Source organism: Bidens hawaiensis, unplaced genomic scaffold, assembly GCF_021521415.1.
Source record: "Bidens hawaiensis isolate Kalapana, Puna unplaced genomic scaffold, B.hawaiensis_p1.1 tig00012605_1, whole genome shotgun sequence".
NCBI classification, from domain to species: Eukaryota; Viridiplantae; Streptophyta; class Magnoliopsida; order Asterales; family Asteraceae; genus Bidens; species Bidens hawaiensis.
The window spans coordinates 308,646-322,852 of NW_027492035.1; the positions used below are offsets into that span (position 1 = coordinate 308,646).

Here is a 14,207-nt window from a genome sequence, read left to right on the forward strand (position 1 = left end):
TCTAATTTTTTCTACTATCAGTTACTTTTATAATATCATGTAAGATAATTTTCTAATGCTTTCCATTTGTGTTAAGATATTAAATGTGTTCCCTTATACTCTATTGAAAAGATTTTCATCAAAAACTAGCAAAGGAAACTGCATATATATGCAATACATGAAGATAGTATTACATGTAACGAATTACTTGTTCCCACTTTGATTAGAAAGAAAAAAAAAACATTTATCGTGTTGAATAAGTTTGTTTTTTTTTCTTATATCTTACAATTTTCATTTTCATGATTCACGGTTGTTCTCCTCTCTTTCAGCTGTTGCTAAAGCTATGTTTGATTTCTGCTTAGTTGATTTTTGGCTTATTTTTTTCCTTAATTGAATCTACTAAGCTCATTAGTTCGTTTATATATGCTAAAGTTCTTTTTTATCAGTTTTATAGTGGTCGATCTTGAGTCGGGGTAGTAAGCGTCCCATATGAAATCTTATTAGTTAATTTCATGATGTTTCAACATGTTAAGATCGTAAGCAAAAGAAATCTTTTTTTTTTTTGAAGAAAGGCCCACTTATTCTAATCCGCTTTAGGCTCTCATAATGGTTGGGCCGCCACTGCAATCAAATCATATCTATTCTATACAAGAATATATCATGGGCTATGAGTTTCATCTTCATATCATTATCATAGAAAATAGCTTCATTTCGAGTCTTCCAAATTATCTACCAACGAATATAATACATTCCAACACTTGCTTTTTAATTTTGGGAAAATTAAAAGAATTGATCCAAGTCAGCATATTTTTTGGCTTCACTGCCATCAGGTCGACAATATTCTACCATATCATAATCGATCTCCAAGCTCGAATAGCAATATGGCACATACCAAACCTTTATTGATTTAAACGGGTCCCTCTGTCTCTTCTTCCTATTTTTTCCAATCGTTTTTTCCAGATATCTGTTTAATAGTATCTGAATGATTTGAATATATAGAAACACTCAACCACTAACTACTTGAATTTTGAGTATCAGTTTAAACACATTTTTTCAATAATGTGTTTTATTATAGGTTATTATCTGGTGTATATTAATTATTTTTCCATATCCTATCACTGCTAACAAAACGTTGATGTTTGGTTTAGAATTTGACAAAAGGTTGATTTGCTTGCGTAATGTGACAATAAATATGGGAATAAGTACAGATTACACCAAAAATATCAGGTTGATATTGCTTTCACCCGGCATCTAATATTGTGGTACGTTATTACTTATGACATCTACCTAGCTACAATCCATATATATATGCTAAAAAAATCCTTAGTTTTTGTCTCCAAAATATCCAACATTCAGTGGTTTGTAAAAATTAGGGGCCTAGGCAACGCCATGGAGTTTTTATGCTGACGTGGATGTCGGTTATTGCAGCGGCTACCATTAAGAGATTGTCGTCTCATTCTCTTGACGGATACCTCGAGTTGTGCTACGTCATCTATGTATATTTGTCTGCTCCGGCACTCTTCACTGCAGAAACCTTGATCCCCTCTGCACGCATATGCATATTTCAATTAGTCTCATTAAACTATATTCAGATTAAGAATAACTTAAAGGGTTGATTTTTTTTATTTTTTTTTATCTGAAAAACTACAATTTCTGGTTATAATAAAATGATCCAATTACGAGAGAGTACAGGTAAAGAGTTGACTAAAATATATTATTGATGAATTAATGACTTATATATACCTATACATATAAACATCTTTGTTGATTGGAAGATGCTTGTGACAGAGAAAGCAAGATTTGAGGAAGCAAGGTGAAGGTGGATAAGATGGAATTTGATTCCTTTGGAAAATGGGATTGGAATGATTGTGTGTTTTGGTTGTAAGAATCTTTAAACCAACAGCTTTTGATTCCATTGAAGCTATCTGGAGTTTGATTGCCATGGAGATGTTAATATTAAGCTCCTTCAACTTCAACTGAAATGAGAAAGGCCTAGAGATATGATTATGTGAAGGAGTTGAGTGATGGTTGTGGGTATTTATAAAAGGCATATATTAAAAAGCTGAATGTCCCACAAACAATGAAACTATATTTAATAAATAAATACTAGAAAGGGACCATGTTTAGCATATGCTTATATAGTATTCCGTGGTTATATGTTTCTTCTTTCTTCTGACTCGTTTACTTTTGTTTTTGAACTTGTCATCTATTGTTTTTTAACCTTAGAGGGCCCAGGGCTAGAAAGGCATCATGTTTACCATGTGTTTAACTGTAGATGATGATGAATACAATACAAAATAACATATGAATAAAAATAACCATAGTTGCAACTTGCAACACTTGAAGATCTTGCGCTTATGGCCCTTTCGATGAATGTATGTTATAACGATATTAATTTTGATCGTTTACGATATACATATCATGTGTATAATGTTCTATGTTTGTATATTGAGGACCAAGACAGGATGAGTTTACTGCATTTATGCTCCAGGAGTAGTCTTTACTACCACTGCCACTCCCTCTCCATCTAGCTAGATAGGTTGTAAGTGTATGAACAACTTTTATATATTATTATATATTTTAATTTAAAGAAAATTATTATAAATTTGTAAGCACTTGAATTCCAACTGTAGATACTTTTATTTATTTATTTTTCGTTATATAACAACTATTACTGACGGTTAACTTAGGTAACAAATTGCTGGTGATTTTTTAATAAAAAACTATTTTTCGTTCATAAATCCTCTTTATTATCGACGATTGACATCTTCAATGACAAATCTAGTCGTATGGAAAAAAATTTTAATTCCTTAAAAATGGTCATAGTGGCTTCATCAACACACGTTTCAATATAATCTAAAACCAAAAAAAAAAATTTAAAAATTAATTTTAAAACATATGAATAAAAATGATGTTATAGTATTAATGGTTTCTCTTGTTTGAGTTAAATTGTATGCATGGTCCTTAACGCTTAAAATTTGCTTGCATGGTTTTTAACCACCAACTTTGATTTCATTATTAGTCTAAAAAGATAACCTGGTTAACTTTTGATGTTAAATGTTACAAGTGAGGGGTAGTTTGGTCAATTACTTCTTTCATCTTTCTCTCTTTCCTCTTATATAACAAAAACTCTTTTTTACACGCATCTTCAACTTCAAGACTAGATCTTCTAATCCCAAAATCAAAGATGGTTCATTGTTAAGAAATGTACCAAATCTTACCACATATTGATTACTATGTAATTATGTAATTTGGCATTATGTGATTATATCTGCTTTCTCCTAACCATCATGGTGATCTCATTGACTCAATTCAACTAGATTTTCAAACTATAGATCCGTTATCCAACCAAAATACTTCAGTTGTAACGCCCGTTAATTCCGGTTTCAAGAATTAAGGATTGTAGAGTATGTATAACCCTCAGGACTTAACCGACGTTCTCGGAAGCCTTTACGTCGTCTCGGTACGTTAAAGAACCTAACTTTTCCTTCCATTTTACCTTACACTCCAATCTGGAGGGACTAGAGTATAAAATATTATGTTATAACATAAACTAACCCTAGCCCCCCCCCCTCCCCCATAGCTGCGATCGGCAGGTAAAAGGAGACCCAAGACCACGATTTTCTTTTTTGCAGCCAATTCTAAGCCTTAGAACTTCAATTCAAGGTATGTACTACGATTCCCCAAGTCTTTTACACGTTAATTGATCCTTATATTGCGTGTGTTGATCGAAAAACGTCGTGTTGTAGGCTAACCGGGTGGCTGCCCAATTGAGCTTTTCCGGGGCTGTTTCGAGTGAGGTTTTTGCATCAACATTCCTCTAGGTATGACATGTACATCATATTATAATTTCATAGCCAATAGAGGTGTTTAGGTCGGTCAATCGATTTTAGTTCGAAAACTAGGGTTTATCGGGTGTAGAATTGCAAATTGTTGAGTTTGATGCGTTAATTGATCGAGTGACCGACCAAATCAGTTTGTACAGCCCTAGGGGGTTTAAGGGCTGTGGAAAAATTATTTTTTTGATGCTCGGGGCTGTTGTGGTTAGTGCTTCGTCAATCGAGTCGACGGTGCGCGAATTTTCATTTAAACGTTAAAGTAAGAGTTGTAAAAAGGAACCGTCAACTCTATCAACTCGTGTGACATAATCTTGTTGAATGAAAAGATTTAAAATGGAATTTGGTCCATTCAGGGCTGATTCGTTTAACAAATGGTTTTAAGGTTTATTACACGCGCATTCGACTCGATTTGACTATCCTTGGGCCTTGGGCCAAGTTGTTGGGCCTTGGGCGGCCCATTAGGCAAGAGTGTTCTTACGGTCTAGTTTAGTAACGTGTTGTATATAATTTACAGGCCCTTGCTTGTGATTGTGCACTTAGGGATTCCTAGCTCGTTGCAGGTGTTCGATTGATTTCAGGTGAGTTCATGATGCCCCTTTTTAACTCTTTTAACTTTTGGGCTAGCATGCACACCTAAGTGTTTTCCTACTGGATTAAATGTTTTAAACGATTTATATAGGCTTGCTAGCATATAGTAGGCCTTGGGATGTTAAATATATATATATATATATATATATATATATATATATATATATATATATATACATTATTGCTTGGCCTATATCTGGCGATGTTGTAGTCGTTTCGACTACTGATGTTGTGTATGCCTACTTTGTGTTTGCATGCACTGATGTTACGTGTTTGGGTTGTACGTTTGCTCGACCCTGATGTTATACGTGGATGTTATATATATATACTGTAATATATATATATAGATGTAATTGAAAGAATGTTTACATATACATTTTGTATATGTATGTATGAGGATGCTTAGTTCTCGGTAATGAGGATTTGATGGATGCACCCTTTTTTTAAAAAAAACTTTTGGTTTGACTATCTTAACTATTACTACTGATGTTATTTACTTAAAACTTGAACTCACTCAGCTCAAGCTGACTTTGTGTGCATGTTAGTGTGAGTTTCAGGTTAGGAAGAGGATGCCTTATCGCTTGGACGTGCACGAAGCTACTTGGACGGTGAAGGGCATACGGGAACTGAAGTTTTACTATTAAACATTTATTATTAAAAGTTTTTATTTAAAGATAATTATGTTGATTTTGGGCAAAATTCCCGGGTTTTGGGAACTTATTTTATTATTTATGTTTTCCGCTAAATATACTCTGAGATGTTTGTTTTAATGGAAGAAACCGTTTTTAAGTTTAATTATTTTCTTAAGTGTTTTGTATGATTAACAACTGTGGGGTTCCCGAGGTTCGGGGCCTTACATCAGTAACTAAGAGTTATATCTAACCATATTATAATCCAGAGTTAATAGCCATTAAATTAATAGTTTTACTTCTTTTTTATATAACCAAATGAAAACGAACTTTGTATAGATTCTTATCTACTTTAAAAATTGAATACCAAATCTCGCACATGGCCATTTAATTGATAAGTGATCACAATAATCAACAACATTTTAAATGTATCTATTTTATCCTTTACAAAGCCAACCCACTACCATACACGGCTGGAAATAAATGATTTCAATAAAATATATTTTTTACTTTACTGTTAACAACTTAATTGATAGTTAAAAGAATATCATTATAAGGTATGAGTTTCATCTCAAACTTGTGCAATTTTTTAATCCAAAATGAATGATAGAAAATAATGGGGCAGAGAGAAAGATGAAAGCATTAAATGGACCAAAGTACACCTTCACATGTAGCATTTAATATAAAAGTTAACTGAGGCATCTTTTTGAACCAATAATGAAACCGAAGTTGATAGTTAGGGACCATGCATGAAAGTTTTAAACATTAGGAACACTGTATAAAATTTGGCTCAAACCAAAAGAATCATTTGTGGAATTCTTTCATTCTATAATTAGATTTAAATCTTTGGAAAACAAGTAAAACATGTTAGAAATGTAGTGTTATTTAATCATAAAAACTGTAATGATAAAAGTATAAAAAGATATATTTAATTAAATAGAAAATAAAAATATAGTGTTTTTTAATGTAATTATAGAAATGAAAGAAAGATAGGTTGGGAATGCTAGACATTAAAAAATGTTTGGGAAAAAGGACGCGTATGGAGTGACAGGTGGGCCGGTTGTGTTATAAATTTACAATAATAACTTGGTAGACAAAAATAGGCGTGGAAGAGAGGGGCTCACTCATTTAATAGTGCCAAAACGTGGAAGCCGTGAGTAGTCTAAACAAAATATATTATCCTGATAAATTTAATATATATTGTTAAATATTGTAATTTAATTCGCTCATTTTTTAACCGTATTAAATCCATCTAATGCCCTTTTTTCTTATGCAGAAATTAGATAACATTTGGCTGACAAATTTCTAAAATGTAATTACTAATAATAACTTCATGTTATTAATATATTAATCTGAAATCGAAATCAAAATCAAAAGGCAGAATATAAATGTGTACGCGTTAGTGGGTGGCACTTTTAAAACAATATATTATTATTATTATTATTATTATTATTATTATTATTACTTTGATAGTTTGGCTATTTTGACTTTTTGAGTTGGAGTTGGGAAAGAAACAGTGAGTAATTTAAATATGTCACTTTTGACTTTTGTATGATTTTGTCCACCAACTAAATTATGAAGATACATGTGGCTTAGTTGTGATCTTAAACCAAGAAATTGAATTCATGATTCAAGGGTGGACATGATATAAAATTAAAACGATGCAAGAATCATTTTGTAATGCAAAGTTGGTGGGAAATAAGAGATGTTTTATGGGTAAAATCCACGTAACATTACACATGTTGCACTAGGACAGACTTAGGTGCTGTTTGTTTTTCCTCAGAAGGACTTCTCCACCTCTTTTGTCTGTACTGAGAAGAGGGCGCGCAGACGTTGGGCTCTGCAGTGTGTTTGTTTTTTCGAAGACGTTTCATTAAAAAACGTCTGCGCGCCCTCTTCTCCCAGAAGTGTTGGCATTATTACTTCTTTAACCTCTTCTCCCAGAAGTGATGAGCCAAGTTGCTACTGATGACTCCACCAGCAATTCTTCACTCTTCATTTTATTCTTTTCATTTGTTGTCACCATAATCTTTGTTTATGGCTGTGTTTTTCTATCGATTGCCGCCATCATCGCCGATTGTTACCGGGTTTGATTTACGAACCCTAGGCAGCGATCGTGTGGTGGTGGCAGCTCTCCGATGTTGGGAAATTACGGTTGTTAAATCTAGGGTTTATGACCTCTGATTGTTACCGGATTCGGTGTGGTGGCTGTACTCCGGTGTGGGGAAGTGATGGCTTTTAAATCCACGGTTTCTGACGCCTGTTGCCGCCTCTGTCGATGTCGATTGACATTTGATTTGGGTTTTTTGGATGGTTGTTTGAAATATGAAATCAGGTTTGTGGCTGTGATGATCTAATGTTGTTCGAGTTAACATCAGCTCAGGATATGTGCCTGGCGTGGCAAAAATGCAGGATGGCAGGTACCCTTGCAGCCATGGCACTTTGAACCTTTTGCACCAATGTTTCGATAGGTCTGAGCCTCTTTATAGTGATGATTAAATCATTGATGAATTTCAAGTTTTAGTTTCTTTTGATATTTATGGATGATGGTATTTGAAGATTTTTGAGTCATATATTTCACCCGAACCATCATCGTTTATACTACTTATTTTTCTTTAATTATTTAAATTTCAGCTTATTTTAGCAGTCTGCAGATGTTGAAAAACAAACAGTCTTCTTGTTGCAGACTGCAGAGTTTTGGTCCACCTCTTCTGCTACAGATGTTGGCAGATGTGGTTTCGCAGTCTTCTGACATTTTACCTCTGAAAAACAAACAGCACCTTACATTAATGTGAAGGGTGGCCCACGTCACCCCTCAACTTTACCAAAGTAGAAAATTTTATTTTTTACGCTTTATGTATCGGTTAAGCTAAACCTAAACGTACCATCTTCCTAACTTGCAATATCATTTTCCCTAAACTTTGAATTCCTTCAACAATTTATTTGACATATTACTCCCCTCTAACATTTTTTAAATTCTATATTTAAAAGTTTTATTTTTATTTTTTTATTTCTATAATGTTTAATTTTTATTATTTTTTCTCTCTTTTTGTATTTATTGTCATTGATCGTAATAATATTTATTATTATCACTGGCGATTTATTATTATATTTCTAAAACTATATATAAATACATGTGTGTGAGAGAGACGATACTAATACTGATACTATTTAAAATATTAAAAAAACATTAATAATATTTACAATAATAAAAATAAAATAATTAATAATAACAAAACAGTTTTTTATTTAATATATTTAGTAGAGACTATTAAGTGAAACAAAATATTAGAGAGATTAATATGTATGTAAATAATGTTAAGGGAAAATGGTAATTGATTTGATAAGTTCAATAGGAATGTGTATTTAGTAAAAATTGTATGAAGGGGGTACGTTTAGCAACACCCTATAAAATAGATTATGGTTTTAGACATGTAATCGATTTTATAAGTTATGGCTGTAACCTAATTATAAGTCATAACCAATTATTGGAATAACTTGTTTTGACCGCGTTGATCAATAACCAATTTAGTTAAAGTTAAGTCAGTTAACTAGTATTTGCACCACTAGTTATACATGCTTCAACCAGCTTATCTGTGCCCAACAACATTCGGCATCGGTGGCGGATCTAGAACATTTTTTTAAGGGTAGCATAATTTTTTTTAACCGCACGTTAAGAAAAAAAAAAGTTTACTTGTTTTGCGAGTACAAGCACGTGGTTTCACGTTTCGCACATACCGGGGCTTGGTTATGCGTGTATCGGGGCTAGGTACTGCGTTTTATGCGTCCAAGGCCCAGTTTCGTGTTACGTGCGTACTGGCGGCAGGGTAACCATTTCGCGTGCACCGGGGCCTGGTTACTAGGTTCGCGCGTACTGGTGTCTTGCAACCCGTTTTGCTTGTACATGCAACCGATTAAGCATTTCGCGAGCTCCAAACCCAGTTTCACGTTATGTGCGTGTTGGCGTTGGGTTACCCGTTTGGTGAGTATGGGCGTGTGGTTACCCGTTTGGCGCGTGCCGGCGCATGTTTGCCCGTTCACGTGAAGTTTTAATTAAGTGGTAGGCTTTTAATCATTTTGGGTTTTTAATAAAACTTTTAAAGGTGAAGTTTTGGGTTTTAAAATTTTTTTAGGGGTAATGATACATAATATCAGGGATAACCTAATACATAAAGGGTGTTTAGCTAACCCACTTTATACTAACAAAAGGGGCAAAAAGGTCAAAATGGCTTTGAATAGTTAGGGGTGTTTGAGATTCCTTATTTTACCTTCTTATAATTTTTCATTAAGTTATTAAGTTACAAAAATATAACTTATGAAATTTTTTCTTTCACAATATAAGCAATCACAAACACCTTATTACTTTTCAAAAAGTTAATAAGTTATAAGTTGGTGAAAATAAGCAATCCCAATCTCCCCCTTATATTGCCGTTTAAAAAAATGGTCAAAAATCATACCCAACTTTAATAACCGGTTAGTAACCTATCTAAATTAAGTGACTTTGGTTAACCGGTTCGTATTCGAAAATATCTAAGCGATCCCTAACCTACGGTTAATATCGGTTACAAACCAATTACTACTATACATATTACTAACAAGTTTTGGTTTCAGATCCTAACAAATTTCGATTCAATAACCGGTTAGGATTACACCACTATGTATAACAATTGCTAGGTCATGCATTGCATAATACTAGGGGTTTTTGGCAAATCACACCAACTCATTTCCTATGTTTCATTTACATTTTCAGTTTTTCCACATGCTTCATTCGCCTTTTTTTATGACCAATCATAATTAAACATTTTTCCTATGACCGATGCCTCCCTGTTGTACATAATTTGTCGTGCTTTCATGGAGTCATGGTGGTTGTAACACCATTTTATACTATAAAGACAGGCCTGTAATAAAATAGGCTGGCTTGGCTTTACACCCGTGAACCTAGGATGTTATAAAAGAAAAGTATTCTCAATCGACAATTTTGTACCTTACGTGTCTTGTTGATAATTGTGTACCTTACGTAGTTACGTGTCTAGTTGATAATTTTGTACCTTACGTATCTAGTCATATCAGGTAGAGATTTATCTTTCTCACTAAGGGACTTGGAATCACTTATTTGTTCGTTAAGCATAATAGAATTGAGATTGTAATCTCGATACGCAGTTATGATGGTAGAAAGGTTATGCTGCATCAATTTGGAACCCTAATGACCAATACCAATCGCATGGAGTGTGCAAGATAAGCTTGAATAATTCTGAATAGTAGTATAGTAACATTATTAACACATGACATAAATTTTAGAGTTAATTGCACAAATGGCATTCGTGCTTCGATCATATTGCATGTCTATCCTCAAGAATGAAACGTTACAAACTTAGTCCAAATGTTTATGAGCAGTTTGCACCTTATGAAAAGTTACCATTACGTCGTTTGACGTCCATCATCAGTCATCAGTCATCACAGCATCAACATTTCAAAATTGTTATTTTTTTATTTATTTTTTGCTTAATCTCATTGAACTAAAATGATTACAATAAAATGGCAGGTAAACGGGCAACAAACTAATAGACATTAAAGTTAGGGGCTAAATATGCAACTCACTCAAAAATGTTTAGACCATGTTTGCAAGTTTACATTTCAAGGGCCAAGCATGCAATATGTTCAAAGCACAAGGGCCATATGTGCAATTAACCCTATATTTTATTTTATTATGTTGTCATGTTAGTGAGCAAATAAAATGAAGCACTCGTAATCATACAATAACAATAAATACGTGGGGTTGAGGGTTGGTTACATCAAGATGTAGAAAGGTTACGTGGCCAAAGTCTGATAACAAGATAACATGCTCATGAGCTGTATGAAAGCAACAATTTAATTATCCTGTTGTGTTCTTAAAATATAAGTTACCTTCATAAAGATATTATATAAAAAACAATCTGAAAGTTAAAAGCAATCTTCCATCCCTTACAATATTATAAAAAAAAAGTAAAAGTTGAATGTCAAAAAGGATTGATTACAAGTAAAGCTGGATAAGCTCATCACTAACCACGGACGGTGTCAACACACCCAAATCTGTAAAAAGCAGAGTTAGATATTGAGGCGGAGTGTAATCCCGTGCAGATGTTTCCACCTCAACCTTTGATGGTATCGGTACACCAAAATCAATTGGTCGTACAGCTGGCACCATGTCCTTTTGATCCAACGGGTACAAACGAGCAAACTGCAATGTAATGTGTTTTAAAACATTAATAATTGTTTTAAGTTAGTTTCTAATGTGACCATGATAATAATAACAATAATGCCTTGTAGCTCTCGGCTGCAACATAAACAGGTTTGTCCATGGTTTTAGCCACCAATGCAATCTGATAAGTTCCCATCATGTTAATAATGCCTCCACTTTCAACAACTCCATCTGCCCCAACAAAAACCATGTCAACTTCATCCATACTGTATGCTACAGCCGAATCAATCAACAGTTTCACAGGTACATCAACCTTTGCCAGCTCATTGGCAAATCTTAACCCCGTCCGGTCTGGCCGCCCCTCTGCATCAAACCATCACTATCAACTATCATAATATGCCATTGTTTTTATACAAAACAAAGTTAACAGTGTGCAATATTTCATTTTAACTCAATAAGTCAATAGTCATATGATATAACTTTCAGTTAACCAAACTAAGATGTAGGCCTGTAAACGAACCGAGCGTTCAATGAACTGTTTGTCGACCTTTCGGCAGGAAGTTCGTTTATTTTTGTTCATTTAATAAACAAGCGTACATGAACAAAATGTTTATGTTCATTTATACAAGCGAACAGACTCAAACACATACTTCGTTCGTTTATTTATGTTCATTTTTGGATGAAACTTTGGATAACTCATCTACTTAATGTTTTATATTTGTTCGTCTGTGCTCATTTAAGCGTGTTCGTTTATATTCGTTTATGTTTATTTGTGTTTATTTACGTTTGTCCATATAAGTTCATTTATGTTCACAAATATTTGTCTGCTTAAGTGTTTGCATTCGCGTTCGTGTCCGTTTAAAATTAAATAAATGAACAAGAGCATGCCCTTGTGCGTGTTCGTTCAGTTCATTTACAGGCCTACTAACATGTTTGTAAAACTGTGAACATGTTTCAAAACAGACCTGTGCAGAGAACACGGAAGACTTTCCTACTTTCTGCTGCGGTCTTCAAAATTTCAAGAACAACTCTTGAGAAACCATGCACCAGGATTGTACAACCATTGAAAATAAAATCCTGACCTAACATCGCGATAATTTTCCGAGCCTGCAAAAGTAAATCTTGATTAAAGCTTTCAGTGTATTTAGACACATACATAGACTCGAGAGGAAAAGTACAAACCTTATAAGAAATCTCCCCAAATTTCTCTGCACGTTCAAGGAAGCGAGATTTAGCCGAGTTAAAATCCTCATATTCAAAAGCCGATGTTCTGGTTATGTAACGCATAAAAAGATCGCATCCGGCTGTCAACGAGATGGACGTCGTGTCCCATGACTGGAAATGTAAACGTTTAAAAAGTTAAAATTTTTCTCAAATGGCCATAAACCCAAGTCATAAGCTTCAACATTTATCACAAACATGCAGAATAAACACATAAAGCACGGATAAAAAAAAGAACGACGAGAAAAATTGTTAAGATAAACAAAAGAGTAACAACATAAGGCACGCTGCAAAGTACTGAATCTAAGGCGCAACATTTTACGGATAAGATACTCGCTTAACATAAGGCAAGTAGCAATTCATTTACTAAATGTATATTCAGCCTAGAACATACTAACCATAGACCAGTATTAGTCGTGATTAACTTCAATATTGATCAGTACAATAAATAGGTGTTGCATATGCTATGTTTCTCACTTCAATTGTTTCCTTGTCTGTATGAATAATAAGCTAACCCTAAATTAACAATAGAACAAAAAACTTTGTGTAATTGATACCTTGAGAGAATCCGAAGCTGATTTGAGTTCACTCTGAAGCTCGGCAATAGTATTAGCCTCGCTAGACCTAATAACAGACGCCAAAGCCCTAATAGCCGCCACAGCCTCCGCCAAATCAGGCTGTTTCCTCCAGTTATTAAACTCCTCAATCACGCTGAACGGCTTCTCAGAGCCGCTAGATCTGAGTGAAGTATCGGGATCGGACGGCTGGTCGCGGCCGACGGCGGCTTGAGCCTGGGCGAGCCAGTCGCTGGTGACGACGCCGTGGTGGGCAGCTCGTGTCTGGTAGTAAGCGGAGATAGGGTTGGGGTTAGGGTTTTGGATGGTGGTTTCGGCCATGTAGGATGACGGCGGAGAGAGAAGACGGCTTTCGGGTTTGTTGTCTTGAAGGAGATTGTTGTTGTCGTTCCGGTCAAGAATGAAGGAAGCAGATCGCCACCACATTTATTTGGTTCTTCTCCGTTCGTGTTAATGATATGATATGATATTCGAATCAGATTCCGGTGGGAGGATTATTATTATTATTATGAGTTTATCACCTGCTAAATTGTTTTTCTCTTAATTAGTAGTGCCTTGATAGATTATTTGGTGGTAATTTCGGACTAGTCGGGTTCAGGTTTTTCAGGTATTCTTTAATTTGGGTTCGGGTGGTTTTTGATCAGGTTTGATATTCGAGTACGATTAAAAAAGACACTCATGGCATGTGTGTGTTGGTTTTATGTTTAAGAAGAACAATAGCGGTTTACGTTCGAGGATTTAGTTTTGGTTTAGTTCGTTTAAATAGGTTCGGTTAATACGTGTTGAGTCTAGGTTTTGGTGTGGGTGTGACGGAATTGGCTTAACATTTACTGATTTGGGTATGACGAGATTGATGTTTGATTTTGGGCTTGAATAAATTGTTTGGTTTTAGATGTTAGAATTAATGTAGATTGTCTTAGGTGTTGTTTGTTTTTTCAGAGGTAAAATGTCTGCAGTCTGCGGATCATATCTGCAGTCATCTGTAGCAGAAGAGATGGACCAAACCTCTGCAGTCTGCAAGAAGAAGACTGTTTGTTTTTAATGTCTGCAGAATGCTAAAATAAAACAGAAATCTTTAAATAAGCTGAAATATAAATAAAAAAGACATTCACCATCGAAATTTAAATAATAGTCAAACAAAAGTGCAATCATATTCATAAAAGAACAAGAACATTTTTTTTTTCAAATAATCTATTCG

General features: G+C 34.4%; 1 protein-coding gene across 1 annotated transcript; it reads right to left on the reverse strand.

Moving 5' to 3' along the window:
* Nucleotides 1-10,932: 10,932 nt before the first annotated feature.
* Nucleotides 10,933-13,435, reverse strand: LOC143541484 (uncharacterized). Its single transcript, XM_077034304.1, has 5 exons — nucleotides 12,992-13,435; nucleotides 12,396-12,548; nucleotides 12,179-12,320; nucleotides 11,335-11,576; nucleotides 10,933-11,252 (listed from the first exon to the last, which is right to left on the reverse strand). The coding sequence occupies exons 1-5, from the start codon at nucleotides 13,433-13,435 to the stop codon at nucleotides 11,046-11,048; spliced, it is 1,188 nt and encodes a 395-aa protein (XP_076890419.1). The 3' UTR covers nucleotides 10,933-11,045.
* Between the last annotated feature and the right edge of the window lie 772 nt (nucleotides 13,436-14,207).